Genomic DNA, 17,990 nt, shown 5'->3' on the forward strand with positions numbered 1-17,990 from the left:
CCCAGGGATGGCCCGTGTCCCCGTGTCCCCACAGCCCCGCAGCCAGGTGGGCCCGAGCAGTCCAGGGGCCCTGCTGGGGACTCCTGGGCGCCTCCTTCGGGTGTGATAAGCAGGCGGCCCCCTGGGCAGCACGTTCCACGTCATCGCTCGGCAGCGTCAAGTCTGCAGGAGGAACTCACTCCCATTTTTCCCCCCGAACCATGACGACGCAGGCTCGCCCTTGGTTGGGGCGGGAGCAGCATCCCTCCCTGGTCTAGGAGAACCGTGAGGAGGTGGGAGATCTGCCGCCGGGCCGCTCGCCGGGCCACACGTGGGGGCTCACCTGTCGGGGGCCTGCGGTGCTCACGTGGGGGGGCAGGGAGCCCACATGGGTGTCCTGGGAGCCCTCCCCGACCCCCCAGCGCCCCCCTCCTGGCCGCACCCTCGCGTGCATGTACCCGCGCGAATGAATTCACACCGGAAGATAGAAATCTAAAATTAAATATTTAATTAGAACTCTGATTTGCTTTAAAGATAGGTGGCATTGCACAGGCTATAGTACACTCTCTTTATAATTTTTTTTTCTTTTTTGACAAAAAAAGATACTGTTGATTTTAACAGGCCACTTTAATATTAATACATGTGTGATAGGATCGGAACTGAGAATCAGCTAGAGATGGTACATTGTACATTATTGGGAAAGTTACAGTTCTGTATCGTAAAAACATTTATCTTTTTTTTTTTAACAATTTACCTACATTAATCAAAAAATTACAGCATATTTAATAATTTTACAAATTCTTCATAAAAAATATATCTCTGTACAAAAAGGTCGTTTGCACCTACTTCATGTCAGCAGCATGTGGCGAGATGGTAACACGGGGCGGGCGGAGATGCGGTGGGTTTCCTGATCGTGACACCAGCGTTCTTTCCCCCTGTTTGAGAATAGCTTTTTTTTTTTCTTTTTCTGTGTGTGTGTGTGTGTGTGTGTGTGTGTGGTTGTTTACAAAATATCTTACAGAAGAAAAAAATTATTGCAGCTAGCCTGAAGAAAGGCAAAAGATGTGTGAAACAAGCAGCAGTTTTAAACAGCTCTGAAGCACATGACGGTGTTAGCTGGGGTCCTTCCCGCGCCCGGCTCCGGGAGTTCCAGGAGGCTGTCGCCGCCCACGGGGCCCTCGACACCCGGCGGGAGACCTGAATGCTCCCGCACACACCCGGGGACGAGGCTACGCAGCCTCCCCGCAGGAGGATTTCACGGAGTGGGGTGGGCTGTTTTTGTTTGTGTTTTTCTTTTTTCTTTCTCGTTTTTGTTTGTTTGTTGAGAACATGCTCCAAACTGGCACCCAAAGGCCGGGTTGACTCTGCACACAAAGGAAAATAACGTCTAACGTGATATGTGGTTTCTGTGCGTGTGTGTGTGTCCTGTCGGTCCAGGAGTTGGTGACGTCGTTGACCGGCAAGCGGGTCAGGGACGGGGGAAGAGCGACATTGGTCCAGACTCCAAAGTCAGCGTTTTGCACCTAGTTTGAATGACTCAAACTCAGATATGTACAAGGTATTTATATATATGCACGTATGTATAGATATATACACCTGGCTAGGGCGTCCCCCGCCCCGGCTCCCCCCTGCACTCGCCGCCCCCCAGCCCCCGCGTGGTTCTGGCTCCCGCTGACCTCCTCCGGCCCCAGGACAGCTCGGGCGACGCCCCGGGTCACGCAGCACATCTCCGGGCGCCGTAGCGGGCGGGCCGGCCGGCGGAAAGGGGGCACGGAGCTCTGCATGGTGCTCAGGAACGGGGAGCGGGATTCCGAAGGCCGAGAAGCCCCCAGAAGGGGTCGGCCAGGCCCTCCTAACGGCGCTCGCCCCTCGGAACGACGGACAGAACAGTGGGAACCAAAGACACGAAGTCCGCGAAAGCGCTCACACCGACACACACGACTTGGACGGATGAGCTCTTATCCTGACAGGTGTTTGCGAGTTTTTTGTTTTCTTTCTTTCATTTTTCACGTTTGAAGTCCTGCCTTGAGACGCTCGACAGAGAAACCAACGCGTCCGCCTCCACGCCAGGTGTGGCCGTGTCCGCCGGGCGCTGTGGACCCTGGCCTGGGAACGAACCCAAGACCCCAATGGGAGAATAAGCATCATCTGTTCAAAACGTCTCCGACCAAACCGGTATCGGTGAAGACAAACAGGATCTTCGCCTGGATCTGGTTACGTCCGTCGTCTCCCCGCCACGTCCTGGCCTTCACGCTTTGACCCTACCCACCCCGGGAGGGGAGGTCACACCGACCGTCTTCAGACCATAACTCGGAACGTACAGAGAATACATTTTAAAGGTGGAAAAAAAAATCAGCCAAATCGTCTCTGCTTCTGGGCTTCGCAGGAAACTGAAGCCACAGCAAAGTACGAAACGTGTCCTCAGGCAGGGAGCGTGTGCGTCACCGCCCCTTGCCTCCAGGGGAACACGCGGCATCTGGATCCTGGCCCGGCCCCACCGAGGTCAAGGCGCCACCTGGCAACCGTCTTTCCAGCGTGGCCCGCGGGTGGCGGCGCCCGGGGGGCCAACCACGGCGCACGGGAAGACGGCGGTGGGCTGACCCCGCACGTCCTCGAGCTATCGGAAATAAATTAACTATTGACATTTTGTACATGGCAGAGAGACACGCTGCGACCCGCCCCCGCCATCCCGCGCGGCCGCGGTGGCGCTCCGGGCGATCCCGAGCGGGGGACCGTGTGTGCGGGAAGAAACATAAAAAGGCCTCTTTTTTTTTTTCCTTTTTCGACATCTTCGATGAATTCGACACACACATGTAGCTAAAGGAAGCAGTAATAAAAGAAATGTCTTCAACACCGCATTTCCCTCTTACACCTGTGCCACGTCGGCGACACTTCCTCTCTCTAACGCCAACTGAACGGATGGTGGATGTTTCGCTTGACCGCGTGGGAAGATGCTTATATACAATGGAGCGTGTGTATAAACCCTGTGTAAATAGTTTATTTTTTTTTTATCAGAATCTTACTCAGTCATTCATAACACACTAGTGCAAAAAATTGTGCATCAAAAATTCTGCAATAGGACAGCTGACCGGGGGAATTTGCGGACGGCCCTAGGAATGGACACTGAGCGGACCGGTGAGTCCTCAAAGCTTGTCAGGTCTCAGGAAGGACAGAGTGAAGCGTTTGCAGGTGTGTGCGTCTACCAGAAAGGTGTCTTCTTCTTCTTCGAGAGAGAGCTTTTTTGTTGTTGTTGTTGTTGTTTTTCAGAGTGTTCCTATTCATGGGGGTTAAAACAAGAACAAAAACCAGAAAACAACCGAACGGCGTGTTGTGGTGTTGTGGTGCTACCATTTTGTCACCGCACCCGAAGGATGTATCCACGTGCCCAGGAGATTGCATTGAAGGGCATCCCAGCCACACAGAAATAGGAAAGTCCGAGGCGTCGAGCCCGCAGCGGCGGCCTGACTCGCAGCCTTCCCTGCGCGCGCCGTGGCTCCCGGCCGCCGGGTGGCGGGGCTCGTGCCGTCCCGTCCTCGCCAGGCTGCGGCCCGCGACCGGTCACCGCGCAAAGCCAGGAGTGCAGGGGGGTCTGTGGCACCAAAGGAGTTACTGCTTGTCCGTCGGAGGTATGGCTATGAGTCAGTCCTAAGGGGCACTGAGGGCTATACCACTGTGCACACTGTGTTCAGAGTCGTGTCAAACCGCACAGCCTTGGCCTCTGTGGGCTTTAAGTTTGTGTCATACATGGGGTTTTCAAAGGAAGCTTGTCCGTTGCTGTTTTCGTGTCCCGCGTAGCCATTGTACTGAACTTTTGGTCTCGTTCTAAAGGGCAAAGAAGGGACAGACCATTAGCACCCGGGGTTCGAGAACAGAGGCTCAGGGACTGAGGCCGCAGGTCGGCGGTGGCAGGGCCCGCGCACGTCCTCGCCCCCCACACCTGCTGCCTCCCCCTGATCTGCTCCTTCCCAAACCAAGGAACTGTCTGATTCCTGCGAATACTCTTGGCCACCGGGGAGGGCCCGCCGTGCCGGGGTCCCTGGGATTTGGGGATAGACACCTGCCCGTCACCTCACATGACCGTGGGGAAGTCATTCCGGAAAGCGGGACGGCTTCGTCAGCACGTCGCCCCTTCAGGACTGCTTGGGGGGAGGGAAACAGAAACACAGACTCTATCCACCACCCTCGTGACCGTCGCTATCTGCCGGCGGTGCTTGAGGACGTAACGTGGCCGGGGACCAGTTTCGCAGGAGACACCGCACTGCATCAAACTATCGGTTACATTGACTATGTAAAAGGAAACCCCTGAGTATGACCTATGATTAGAGAACTGAAGGGTATTTATTTATTTATTTATTTATTTATTTATTCATTCTTCTTTCTTTCTTTATTTATTTATATTTTTTATTTATTTATTTATTTATTTATTTATTTATTTGAATGGAATGATTTTTATTTCCATTTTTAAAGATTTTATTTATTTATTCATGAGAGACACACAGAGAGAGAGAGAGAGAGGCAGAGACACAGGCAGAGGGAGAAGCAGGCTCCTGCCCAAATTGAAGAATTTTTAAATGTAAAAGACATAAATCTATCTAGTCTCTGCCCCCCCCCAACCCTTTTCCAGAAGAAATTACATAAGAGAAATACGCCAGGTGATCAAAATAGAACTTTAAAGACCCACACCAGCGAAAACATCCCTGGATATTGGATGTGATGATCCTTCCGTAATTTCCTAGTAGATATAGATATATCTATCTATATCTATATCTATATCTATCTATATCTATATCTATATCTATATATATATTTAAACATTTTATTTTTAACTATTCATAGAGACACAGAGAGAGAGAGAGGAGCAGAGACCCAGGCAGAGGGAGAAGCAGGCTCCATGCAGGGAGCCTGACATGGGACTTGATCCCGGGTCTCCAGGATCACACCCTGGGCTGAACGCAGGTGCTTAACCGCTAAGCCACCCGGGCATCCCCCCAAATAGTATTTTAGAACAGTTTAGCATAGTGTCACATTCTTCCAGGAAATACATCATCCAGAAAAAGATGAAATATATAAGGACTTAAAATTCCTCCACAGCTTAGTTTCGCTTTTTTTTTGGGGGGGGAGTGTGTGGAGGGAGGAGCATCCACAAAACTCCAAGGAAAGGATCTATTTCATTGAGTTGGTTTTGTCAAGTGTTGACATTTTTCAGCTAGTGAGGGTATGGAAATTAAGAGATAGAACACGTTTTCAAGGGATGGAACACGTAATATCTCTTAGTACGTAGTAAGAGCTCAGTTTGTATCTGCCGAAGAAAGGAATAAATCAACAGTTTAAAAATCACAGATTTGTGGAGTTGAAAGTGTTCATAAAGAGCATTTTGGGGCAGCCCGGGTAGCCCAGTGGTTTAGTGCCTCCTTCAGCCCAGGGCGTGACCCCGGGGGGCCTGGGATCGAGTCCCACGTCGGGCTCCCTGCATGGAGCCTGCTTCTCCCTCTGCCTGGGTCTCTCTCTCTCTCTCTCTCTCTCTCTCTGTCTCTCATGAATAAATAAATAAAATCTAAAAAAAAAAAGCATTCTGTTCAATCTTCTGCTGGAAGGTGGAAATAGCACCCTAATATCCCTGACTGTGGACCTTGAAGTAGAAAACCGGTCCTTTATTGCATCTTTCGATCAACTATGAACTATAGCATGTTATTTCTTAATCCATTTATTTATTCTCCTAAAGTTCACTCCTCAAACTCGGCCTGCTGAAAACGTATGGCAAACGGCAGAGCAAAACCTTGCCCCACGAGCATCCTTAATGTCTGAGAGAATGCTGCAGAGCCGTGCAACACACATATGCACGTGACAGGGAGCAGACGCATGTTCACCAGACCAGCGCTTTACAAGCACAGCGTTTTCGTACCGTTGGCGTTTTCACAGTACCTGTGTTTGTAGAGGTAAAATGCAAACCCTGACAAAATTAGAGCAAAGAATGGAACCAGAATGGCAGCCGCGACGGAGCCACTACTAGTGCCGTGGTAATGATTTGAAGAGTCTTGATCAGATTTTAAGGGATCTGGAAAATAAAAGGAATAATTAATTTGCGGTACCGTACTCATACTCCAACAAACGTAAATTTACGGTAAATTGTATAAATGGGTCCAAACTCTACAGGAAGCGATGCCACAGCCAGACTGGTAACTTTTTTTGGAAGGTCTTAAAATCTATGTTGATGATCAACTAACAGAAACTAGGTCTCTCCATACATGGCATTTCGTTCTCCACATGGGAATATGTGGGTGTAATCTCTCTCATCTTATGCAAAATTCGTTGCAGTTGAAGAATACGCAAAAGAAGAACGTGGTTCAATGTCATAAGGTAAGTTTATAAGGACACAAAATAGTGATAAAACATATTTCCATCCATTAGAAGGGAAGGCAGATGTAAAAGCCTCAAACATCACAAAGGTGACATAGTCGTGAATTTATGATCCATATCGACAGAATGGCAGATAGATGTGTGGCCTTGCGAGGGATGCAGACACTGAAAATTCAAATCAGAAAACATCTATTAAGGAATTATTGCCAAATAAGGAGGTTTGTTCTTAGGAGTTTACTTATAGAATGAATTTTGAAATGTATTTGCCTGAATCGGATGAGCCCACTCAGTGTGCGTGTGCAGTGGATTCCGAGTAGGGTCGTCTGAACCTGTCAGAATTGCTGCAAAGAAGCCGACCTGGTTTTAGAAGTATATTTCCAGCATTTATGGAATGTCAAATAAAAGAGAAGTTTTATTTCACTTTTTTCCACAAACCACAAATGTAAATGAGCAATCAAATATTAAATGTATTTAAATAGCTTTAAAAATATATCATTTTCACATTTAAGGCGTCATAATGATGTGATGTGTCTCATCAGATTGTCTCAGCAGATTCAGGATTTTGCAACTCCTTACCATTGTAAGGTCTAATATTTTATAACATATTTCTAATGTATTTCATAATTGGTCTTGGCTCTTTGTAACTTAACCCTATTTCTTTAGAGCCTTTCTTATCAGCATGTATCAATCGGATTGCATGTTTCATTCTCAGATGCCTTCACCACCCTCCACGGAAGGGGAAGATGTCAGACACTTGTCTCTAAACGTCGCATCCCGTTGGAAGCCCCCACCCTGGGCACTGAATCGGAGTGGCTGACGCAGAACACCCCGAAATGGTGGGAGCCCAGCCTGTGGCTGCAGCAGAGGAACAGCCTGAGGACGGGCCGAGTGCCCGGTGGTGCGTCCAGCGGTGACCCCACCTGCACTGGGAGCTGAGTCATAGCACTCAGGGGGGCACCAGCTCCTCTGATATGAGGTGACGTTTAAATATCAGGACACCTCCGCTGCCTGGCCCACAGAACGATGCCCAGCACACAGCACAAACAGCGCAAGTTCGCCGGGCCCCATGTTGATAGAACAGAAGCTCCGTTATGCCGGGGAGCTGGCTGGCCAGCTCTCCTCCTGAATCCCCGGTGCCTGCAAGAGAACCTAGAACACAGTGGTTGCTCACGGTGTGCGTGGAAGTGAAACGGGGTGCAGTACCTCAGCACCCACCAGCCTCCGTCGAGTTACCCCGCCTCATTCTCTAGGTTGCTGTAGTTCTGTGAGTCTCTCTTTGCCTCATTCTAATAAATTTGGGTTCTGCTTAAATTAACCAAAGTTACTGTTTGTCACCTGCAGACAAGACTATCTACTTTCCACCATAATAGGTATCAGGCTTCTTGCCAATAAAATCGTGGAAACCCGGCATGCCTCGGGAGGCTGGGCATCGTAATGCAGAGCGATGTAAGAGATCTGTGGGAACTATGGAGCGAAGCGTATTTTGAGGACATTATGCCTTCAGAAGCTCCTGGTTAATTGCAGCTATTTATTTACCCTTGCTTCAGTAATTTAAAGGGCGTGCAGTAGCATGCGCATGATATTAATGAAAATGGCATAAAAAAGATATAAATAATAGAAAGGACAATGGAAATAAAGTGTCACTCTTTGCCCTTAATGCTAGGCTTCCTCTTTATGGCTGTTTTTTCAATGCCCTTCCAGCCATGTACTATTGATATGTATGTTAGTTTCTCTTCTCATGCTTTTCTAAACAAAATGGGAAAACTAAATACATTTATTTTTTTTTTTTGTATTTGGCTTTTTAAACTTAACCATATACGTTTGAAGTTCTTCATCAGCACACATGAATCAGGTTTATTTCGGAGGCGTATAGTATCGTACTAATTGGCTATGCCAGAATTTTTCCAGCCAATCTACCTTTGAAGAACATTTGGGCTATTTCCAGTATTGTCCTAATGCTGCGATGAAATCTTGTTCCTATGACCAGACATCAGCAGGAGTCTAAATACACAGGGTAAATCCTACCCCGTAGAATCACTGCCTAACAGAATTTCTAACTTCCACTGTTGCCCGATCTTACCTGATTGCCCTCCACAGTGATGCTTCACTTTCATTCCAACCACTGTTCCCTGAGGGCTAATACCAAAACGCTGGGCAACCGCATCACATCCAGCTGCCACCCTCTTCCCCTGGCCTTCCCTCTCCTCCCATCGGCCCCCCTTCTTCTTACTATTACTACTACTCCTGCTCTGACAAATCAAACGTGGAATGTCCTTAGTTTCTCATTTACATTTCTTTGCTTAAGAATGAAGGTGAGCATCTCTTCATATGTGATAAGCTAACCCATTCAGTGTTTTTAAAGTTCATTATTGAAAGGAATTCATGTACCAGAGAATTCACCCACAGTATATGTAAGTCTACTGATGGACAAAGACGATGTGACGTATATATGTGTGTGGATCTGTATATGTGGGATGTGTATACACACACACAAGCCATGGAATAGGACTCATCCAAGGGAAAAAAGAAGCAGCAGCAGCTCTTGCCATTTGTGACAACGTGGGTGGACCCAGAAGGTGTTATGCTGAGTGAAATAAGTCAGAGACAGAAAGACAAATACCATACGAGTTCACTTGTGTGTGCGATCTAAAAACAAACCAAACAAAAACCAAATAGGCCTTATGCTGAGAACAAACTCATGGTTGTCAGAAGGGAGGTGGGTAAAGGGATGGTTGAAACAGATACAGGAGATTAAGAGGTACAAACTTTCAGTTATAAAATAAATAAGTCACAGGGATGAAAAGCACCACATGGAGAATATTGTGAAAAGTATCGTAATAATGTCGTATGGCGACTACACTTATCGTGGTGAGCACGGACTAATGAATAGGCTTGGAAACCCTGTGTTGTACCCCTGAAACCAACAGAACATTGCTTATCAATTATACCACAATAATAAATTAAACACAAATAAAAATAATAAAGCAAAAATAATAAATAAGAATAATGCATACATACAGCCCACAGTTCCTTTAGTATATTCACATGGCATTACAGTCATCGCTATGGTTTGATCATAGAACACTGCTGCCTCCCCTAAAGGAAACTCCGTGTCCCTTGGAGGTCATTGCTCACGGCCAACCTCCAGCTCCAGCCAACCCCCGATCTGCTGTCTGTTTCTTTAGGTCTGCTTGTTCTGGGCAGTTCACAGAAATGAAATCATACAATATATGGGTTTTTTTTTTTTTTGCATATATGAATGGTTCCTATGAGGAGAGACTTCCTCATAAGGTCTTTCCAAGATAATATTCCATTGTATGGATATACCACATTTTGTTCATCTCTTCATTAGTTGATGGGCATCCAGGTAGCTTCCACGTTTGGGCTTTTGGAATCATGCTTCTAGGAGCACCGTGCACATGTTTTCGTGTGAACATATGTTCTTACATCTGTTGTGTCGGCCAAACACGTAGAAATGGAATGGCTGTGCCTCAGGGTAACTTTATGTGTAGCTGCTTCCTCCAGCAGCGGGACCACTTCCACGGGCCTTCCACAAGTATGAGGGTTCCAATCTCTTCACACTTCGGCCACCGCTTGTCTGTGTGATCAGTGCCCACCCAGCGTTCGTGAGGTGGCGTCTCAGTGCGGTTTCATTTATGTTCCTCGAATGACTCATGACGTTGGGCATCTTTTCAGGTGCCTACTGGTCATTTGCATATTTTTGAAGAGATGTCTAATCAAATCCTTTGCCAACTTTTAAGTTAGGTTATTGGCTTCTGTATTAATGAACCATAGGAGCCCTTTATATATTCTGGGTACAAGTCCTTTATCAAATGCCTACTTTACACTGCTTTCCTTCCATTCTGTTTACATGTGTACGTGGGGTTGCAGATGGGGCAATTCAGGTTAAATGGGCAAAGCAGCCTATCACTAGGTTTCTAACAGACCAGCCTATCACTAGGTTTTGCATTAGAGTGGTCTTTCCACCCAACTTGGGTTAATATTCACTTAATGATCATCACTTTCCTCCAGTTTATCTACTGACTGGAGGAGACAATGAAGAAGTTGTTTATTTTTAATCCATAAAAATAGGGTTTAGCCAAATCCGAGATGAATGGTCGCTGGTGAAGCATATTGAAGCATCAGCTTTTCTAATTAGTTGAATGGGAGGCTTGCTTGTGATTCAGATTATTTGTGAGGCAAACTGTTTTTCCTGACAATAAACTCGTCCTCATGTGAGAATAAAGATTACTTGTTAAAGCAAGCTGCTATTTTGTTAGATTAGAAAGAAATGGTGTAATGTGAGGAGATTTGCAAAAGCACAGTGACAGTGCAGGCTGGCTTCATGGGATGAGTAAGCCCAGACAGCCACAGGGCACCTTGTCCTGCTCACCGGGGCATCCTTCAGCGGAATTACTAGAGCATGTGCTGAGGGAGGAAGGAGGACGATAACTGCAGGGTTTTTGGCTTAGAGCAAGAGAAAATTTTGCTCATCATTAGTGTTGGTCCAATGCATTTATCCTATTTTATTACCTCAAAATAACATAACCCAATTTAAAGGACCATCTCCACCATCGATGACATAATTTAAAGCTCTTTATTTAGAAGTACCGCACTTGGAAAGATGGAGTTAGAGTATTTTATGATTAATTATTCTTTTTGATCAAGTGTTTTTTAAAAAAAATATAATAATACACAAGTTGGGATACCTTTCCTTTGGGATCCCTCAGACTTTTATCTTGATAAAAGTCTTACGAAATGGGTAATCGGTGACAACCATCACAAAATATTACACTCTCGTGTCTCTGAAAGGCAGCTCTGGTATTAAAACCTATATGGGCATAGTGGATTCTATAAAATTATTATGTTAATGGTATTCAACAAGTAAAGTATAATGTAGTCTATACTGTTCAGGAGAAATGTGGTGCTCATCTCATTACAAAAGGCATTTTCTCCTCCATGTCAGCAGTGACAATAGCCATGACTTCCACGTGTGAAGAGCTTCAGCATGCACCAGGCAAACGCTTTACAGTGTCTCCTAATCTTATTTTTTTTCTCCTAATCTTAGTAACAATCCAGAACTGATGTACCTATGAGATGTCAGACGAAGAAAGAGGCCCAAGACGAATGTAACCCATCCTAGATTACAAAACTAGCTGGTAGATGAGGTAGGCTTCTACTCTAGTGACTTTTTTTTCCATATATTTTATTTCTCTGATTACTAAGATAAAAAGCAAGTCTTAGAGAAAGATAGGAAAGAGGACCTATCTGTCTGTCTATCCATGGTGAACTTTCTTCTCATATGGAAGTCACGAATGTCTCTGCACGTCAGTATACAGTCCTCACTTCTTTAATGAAATATACTGAATTAAGTTGCTTCCTATTTAATGCAACACTTTGCATAAAATTATTTACTTAAGCAACTCTCTGATGATAGCTGTGTGAGATGCATGAAGAGTAATTTTCACACTTGTCTGGCTGAAATCTCCAAAGGCAAATGCACTGGGTGAAAGGTGTCATCAGATCATCCTTATTTGGCTGGACTCCCTCTAAAATGGAGCACCGTGGTACCCATGCCTACTGTTCCCCAGAATAATTGCTTTCTTTAAAGATCTGATGTTCTAATCATTAAGGATGGAAAAATCTTTGTTACCATAATGTGCTTTTTTTTTTTTTTTTGGAGTTAAAGACTTTTTCATATGTTGTTGGCCACTCCTCATTCCTCTGATAATTTTCCTAGGGCAAAGTAGTTAGCTTAATTCTCCGAGTTTCATCTTTGCTTTATTTTACCCATATTTTTTAGTATCTCTTCCTGGAGTAAGGATATGAATTCCATATCTGGTATACATATTGCATTTTTCCAGCTCTGTATTGTCGGTTCTGCTATTCACAGCATTTAATTTTTATTCTGTTGTAAAATATGTTCGTCCCTCCCATTACTTCTGTTTATGTTCTTTCCAAAGTCAGGACCTTCCCATTACTTTTCAGTGCAATCATTTGAAGACCAAATTGATATTTGCTTAAAAAAAAACAAATAACAACAACATAAGAGCACTTACCTTGCCTTTCGAGCTTGAATTTTCCAAAGTCTTTTCCATGAATATCACCTTGAAGAGTAAATCCTCCTCTCTCGAGTCCTGATGACACCTGGTATGCATGAACAGAAAGAAAACAGTGCATAGCGAGGATTAATAATACTCTCTCTTCTATCATAATATAACTGTATTTCTCACGGCTAGATACCCCAGGTCAAATATTTTGTTTTGGGCCTTCCTTCCAGTGACACATTAGTGTTAAAAACTGGAAAAGACACCTGTGAATTTCAACTGACCTCTGCATTCCCAATATGTCATTTTCACCCCGAAACAGGTTGTAAAATTTACAACATATTCAAAGATTAACCATCCCTTGTAAAGGGGACCGATACACGAATTACTATATAACCTACATTACGTCAAACTCTCTTGTGACACAACCTCATGTGAGCCTGGAGACTCTTAGGCCCGATAATGAATGAGAACACAAAGGATGGTTAACTTGCAAAGAAGGATCTCGATGAGACATCTTAAATCTCTGACTCTGGGAATGACTTTTTTTAGAGCTTTCAGAGCGGTTACCCAATGGGCGTGTTCAGATGTCGGGTGGGAATGTGGTGTTGAGCACACAGAACAGGGATCTAAGTCCTGCTCTGTCCCAGCTGTAACCACTCGTCTATGTCTCATTTCAGAAACTAGGTTTCTTCCTTTTATAAAGCAAAAGGGTAAAAGGACTGCGCTGTTTGCGAAGCAGAGGGAACGATGGGTTTTCGAGGGGCCCCCTTCACCTCGCAGGGACTGCTGTGATCCGACCCCGTGCTGCGTGACAACCCTCCACGGCAAGTACTCACGTAACCAGCCAGTCCCCAGTTGTCGTTTTCAAACTTGCTCATGAAAATATCTGCGGGCCCTTTAATTTGAAAAGCTTTCAGAAGTAAGTGAGCCTCTTCTTTCTTGTAAACTCCTACGAAAAAAAACCCAAATAGTTATGCTTACATTGTGGGAACGCACAAAGGTTAATAACTCAGGCATTCGGCCCGTTTGCTCTGAAGTATGGTCCAGAGACGACAATATCAGGAATAATAGAAATTCTTGTTTTTACTCTTAAACTGTGGATTCCAGACTCCGGTTCTCTTGGAAAGCCCTTCTGTGTAAGCCCATGCCCGTCTCGAACAGGACCCTTCCTCTTCGTTAAATTCAACATCTTTATCCCACGGAAAGAATAAAGGGAATATACATTCAAGTATGTTAATGTCTTAAAATGTAGCATTTTCAATTCGTATTTTCTTCATCTGTGAGGACAAAAGACCGTGACCATGAGCCCAAATGGCACGATGTCTACAGGTGAATCACACGCTCTGAAGCAAGACACAGGGTGCGGGGGTCAGGGTGCAGGGGACCCGGCGGAGCCAGCGCCACTGGCCTGGGATGTCACCTCCCCCGGCTGGGGGCAGTGGGGCAGCTTGAGCACGTGGCCACGGGGAGAGGCGATGAGGCAGGGCAGGCCGCCAGCCAGGAGCCCCGGGGACACGGCAAACACACGGCACCCCAGGGTGCTCTGTGCAGGCCACGCCGCCAGCAGAGAGGGCAGCTGTGACCCCCATGGACTCGGCCCGGGGCAGCGAGTCCCCCTGTCCCGGGACCATCTCCGCAGCCCGTGCGCACGGGGGCAGGGACCCAGGGGTCGGTCCCGGAGCTAGAAGGACCCCCAGCCCTCACCCGGGCAGGGTCCGCTTCACCCTCAGCGGCTCGGTGTAGTCCTAGAGGTGATGCTGGACCTTGGTTAAGAGTGTGGACTCAAGATTCAGGTCCCGAGATTCTGATTCCTGAGTTCAAATTCTACCCCTACCATGTCCCTTAAGGAAGGCCACTTGATTTTCTTGTCTCTCTCTCTCTCTCTGTGTCTGTTGTCAGTAAAGAATGTGCTGGTGAGAATCCTCATATCATAGGACTGAGATAAGAATGAGACAGATGCTATCTGTAAGCACTTAAAATGGGGTCTGGCATATAAATCAGAGCTATTGTTATTTTATTAACAGTGGGATGAACAACAACAAAAGAATCTCCTGAGGAGCACATTAAGTTGAAGGAAAGGATACTAAAAGAATGAAGTTTGGAGACACACATATCTGGATATAAATCTCACATCTTTGACTTAGCATGTCACGTGCATAATCTGGAGCAAGTTAATTAGATTTTCTATACTGGTTTTGTGGCCTTTAAAGATGACAACACCAACCTACCAGGGTTATGGGGAGGATCCCATGAGACGTAGCTTATGCAAAGCCAATGAAATGTTAACAAGCATTTAATAAATGTTGGCTCCCTCCTCCTCGAGAGGATAAAGGCTGTGCGTCTGCTCACATTCTGCATTTTGTGAAAGGAAATGCCCCAGGGCCTACCTGTCAACTTCAGCTCCACCTGAGAGGCTTCGAGGAAGGTGGCGTTCACCTTACTGCTTGTTGCATTGAACCAGTCAACCGTCAGAGTTGCAGGTTGTCTTTTCCCTAAATATTCATAATATCCCTTCCACACGGAATTGATAAAAAATACATCGGAGGGAACTGTGGGGGGGAAAAACCCAGATGAATGTTAGCAACACACAGAAAAATTAAATTTAGGTCTTTTACAACACAGAGGCAATACTAAGTGTCGAGTGAGAGATCACGTCATGACGGTGGTGTGGACAGAGATGACCTATCTCAGGCCCATCACAGTGTGATGGAAATGAAATGAGGAGGGAGATTGTTGTGCGATGCATGTACATATCCATTGGTTAATGTGTTGGAGAAATACTTTAGGTGCCGAAGCACCCCTGCTGGAATGGATCTGCCAAGGCCAGAGGGTGGTGAGTTGCTACTACTGCCAGGCGGGCAGGCCATCGTGCCTTAATGAGAAGGCGCTGCCTGGCCCAGGAAACCACTACTCATATTTCGTTAATGTCCAGGCGGACTCTTTGGAAGACGTAGAAGTCTCAGAGAGAGCCGCCGTATGCCATCTGCCAGGACTTCCCTGCCCTCAGAAGGCTTGTCCTTGAAAGCACCAGTGGAGGACATCCCCGCAGCTCATAAAGACAGAGCTGCTCTGGGTCCAGAGGTCTTCTCCTCTCAAGGAGAGCCCAACCCGCTCACCCACACTCCTCTACTCTTGTGAAAAACACTCCCGGATTGCTAAGAGGGTCAGCGCCACTGGAGTCAAATGTCATGTACGTATAGAAAGACGAGTATCCTCCTAAGTATGACTTTTAGCAGATCCACGTGCAGCAACCAGTGATGAGCCCACACATGGACTGGACCTGTGCTCATGATCCCCTTCCAGGGCCGTCTGCCTGCCTTCCCAGAATGGCTGCGCTCACAAAACCTACCCTAGCTACGGAGGAGTTCCAGAAGAGGAAACTGTCATCCCTTCCTCGGCTCTCGGTAGACTCTACTTGTAATAATAATAACTTGGAAAAGTTAAATAGTTTAGAAACTACAATATCAGCATGGACGTCTAGTATTTGCTTATCGATAAGGGACGTTGGACACTTTTGCCTGTGCATGCGTGGCAGGACAGGGGGCCGGGCTCTACTGGCAAATACGAAAACACTATCTTTTCCTTTATCAAAATTAATAGCCTTTAGGATGGCGTCAAGATTGTTTCCCATAACTAGAATGTGCCCACTCGGGGGAAGCTATTAATGTACTCGGTCAATCTCATCTCTGAGGGAAGGCTCTTGGCCGGTGTGTCAGACGAATGGGTCATGCCTGACTGGGAACGGCACAGTGTCACCAGTGTCTGAGATGTGGCTTGTTTGTATCCCAATGTGGCCGTTGGCAACGTGGTCAAGATGGTCCCCACATGTCATCTGACGTGCTGCTGCTAGTTTGCAGTGTGACACTACAGCCATAGGTCGAGGGTGTTGCGGTGTGCTGCCTCGACAAAGAACCAGATTCAATTAGCAAGTCCCTTCCGAGGAAATGAGAAGAGGTGTACTGATGAGAATGGATGCACCTTCAAAATAAAGTATGCGGGTATTTCAGTATCTTAAACAAAAAATAAGCAAACAAAAACAGAACAAACACACCACCACAACAACAGATTGTGTTTCCTTCCACTGAAGACAATGTTGCCTGGATAACGAGGACGGCTTTCTGCGTTCGATTTGAATTTAACATTTAAATAGAATCTTTCACAGTGATTTTCAGAAATAGTCTTTCTACTGCAGGATGTACATCGGGAGGATTCTTTTCATCACGCTGGGACGTTTGCCCTCGCCTGACCCTGAAGGGTGTAGCACGGCGCTGTGACTCAACGGCATGACATATACGGTCTCTGCAGCCGATGTCAGAGTAGACCTTCCTGCCTAAGAAATCAGTGATGAAACCTGAAGCAGGAAAACACTAGGGCAATGACCCTATATATTTATAAAGGTTTTCTATTTCTGTTTTTTTTTTAAAGGTTGACTTAAGTTATAATTTGGGGGTGTATTACGAGAATAGTCTCTGAATTTATAACACAGATACAATATGCCGGGTGATCTGGAGTAGTGAGCATCTATCTTCCTTAAAAAACGGGACTGCGTCTTTCCGATGTGCTGTGTCATGCGTTTAGCAAGGCACCACTACAACAAAGAGCAATAATGAACATTTTAGGAGGCAGAGGATGCCTGAATTATGGAGATACTTGGAAAAAACAGTGGAGCTCCGCATCTGAACCGCTCAAGGGGACAGGGGACGCTGTCTCAATGCGTCGTGTGCATCAGCTTCCTGTTTAGAGGAAAGAATCGCAACCCTCTTTATAAGGCTCTCCATTATATCACATTCTAGTATCAATATTTTATGTCCATTTCTGCCCACAAAATGCTTGAGGCCCCTTTTCACGAAACAGTGTGTGATAATGCCAAGGGTTTTCCTCTTAAGTAAAGTCTTGGTATTGCATTAACAAACCATCGTTACGGAAGAAAGAGAAATCTGTGTAGGCTCGGTGTATTTTAAATAATTGAAACATTAAGTCATTTATGGACTAATGGAATCCGAAATTTGTGTGTTAAAATTTGTTTCACTGTACAGAGTAGAGAACAAATCACTTATTGGATTTAAGTCTAGAACTGTTCTGGTATACAAACCTGGAGTTTTAGTAACTGTTTCATTAACTTCTCTCACTCCTTTACCTACAAGTAAAAAGACAAATTATCATTTTCAAAAACATTTATTTTTGAATAAGTCTGAAAAAATGTCAAATTGAAGCAATTTTCCTTTCGCCAGATTTCTTGAAGCTATAAATTCTGAGTGTCTTATACATATCCATTTTAAACCCCTATATTCGCAGCAGGATGTCCTTTGTGTTTGTTGAAAAACGGAGATTAATGATGCGAACCAAAGCAGCTGTAACGTGTGCGTGTCCGTGTGGTGTGCTACAACAGAGAGCCTTGCAAACGAGGGTGGTTTATATCCATGTTCTGACTCCTACTTGGGATCTGCTGGCCGCCATGGAAAGGTAGCGTACCGAATCACTAAGATTTCATAACCTCCCTTAATTTTCCAAGTCCTCGCCCAAATCAATGAAAGTACGAGTTGATATTAACACCAGACTGTTTCCCTTGCAGAGTGTTTAATTTGATCTATCAAGTTGGATTTA

At 45.7% G+C, this 17,990-nt stretch overlaps 1 protein-coding gene across 1 annotated transcript in view; it reads right to left on the bottom strand.

Annotated features, from left to right (window-relative positions):
- Positions 1-464: 464 nt before the first annotated feature.
- Positions 465-17,990, bottom strand: part of CSMD1 (CUB and Sushi multiple domains 1) — a 1,871,580-nt gene continuing 1,854,054 nt past the window's right edge. The window contains 6 exon segments of the mRNA XM_072775779.1: positions 465-3,801; positions 5,902-6,034; positions 12,396-12,483; positions 13,223-13,335; positions 14,774-14,935; positions 17,479-17,523. Of these exon segments, the coding sequence (XP_072631880.1) occupies positions 3,642-3,801; positions 5,902-6,034; positions 12,396-12,483; positions 13,223-13,335; positions 14,774-14,935; positions 17,479-17,523 (701 nt within the window). The 3' untranslated portion in view covers positions 465-3,641.

The sequence above is a fragment of the Canis lupus genome, chromosome 15 (genome assembly GCF_048164855.1).
Source record: "Canis lupus baileyi chromosome 15, mCanLup2.hap1, whole genome shotgun sequence".
Classification (NCBI taxonomy): Eukaryota; Metazoa; Chordata; class Mammalia; order Carnivora; family Canidae; genus Canis; species Canis lupus.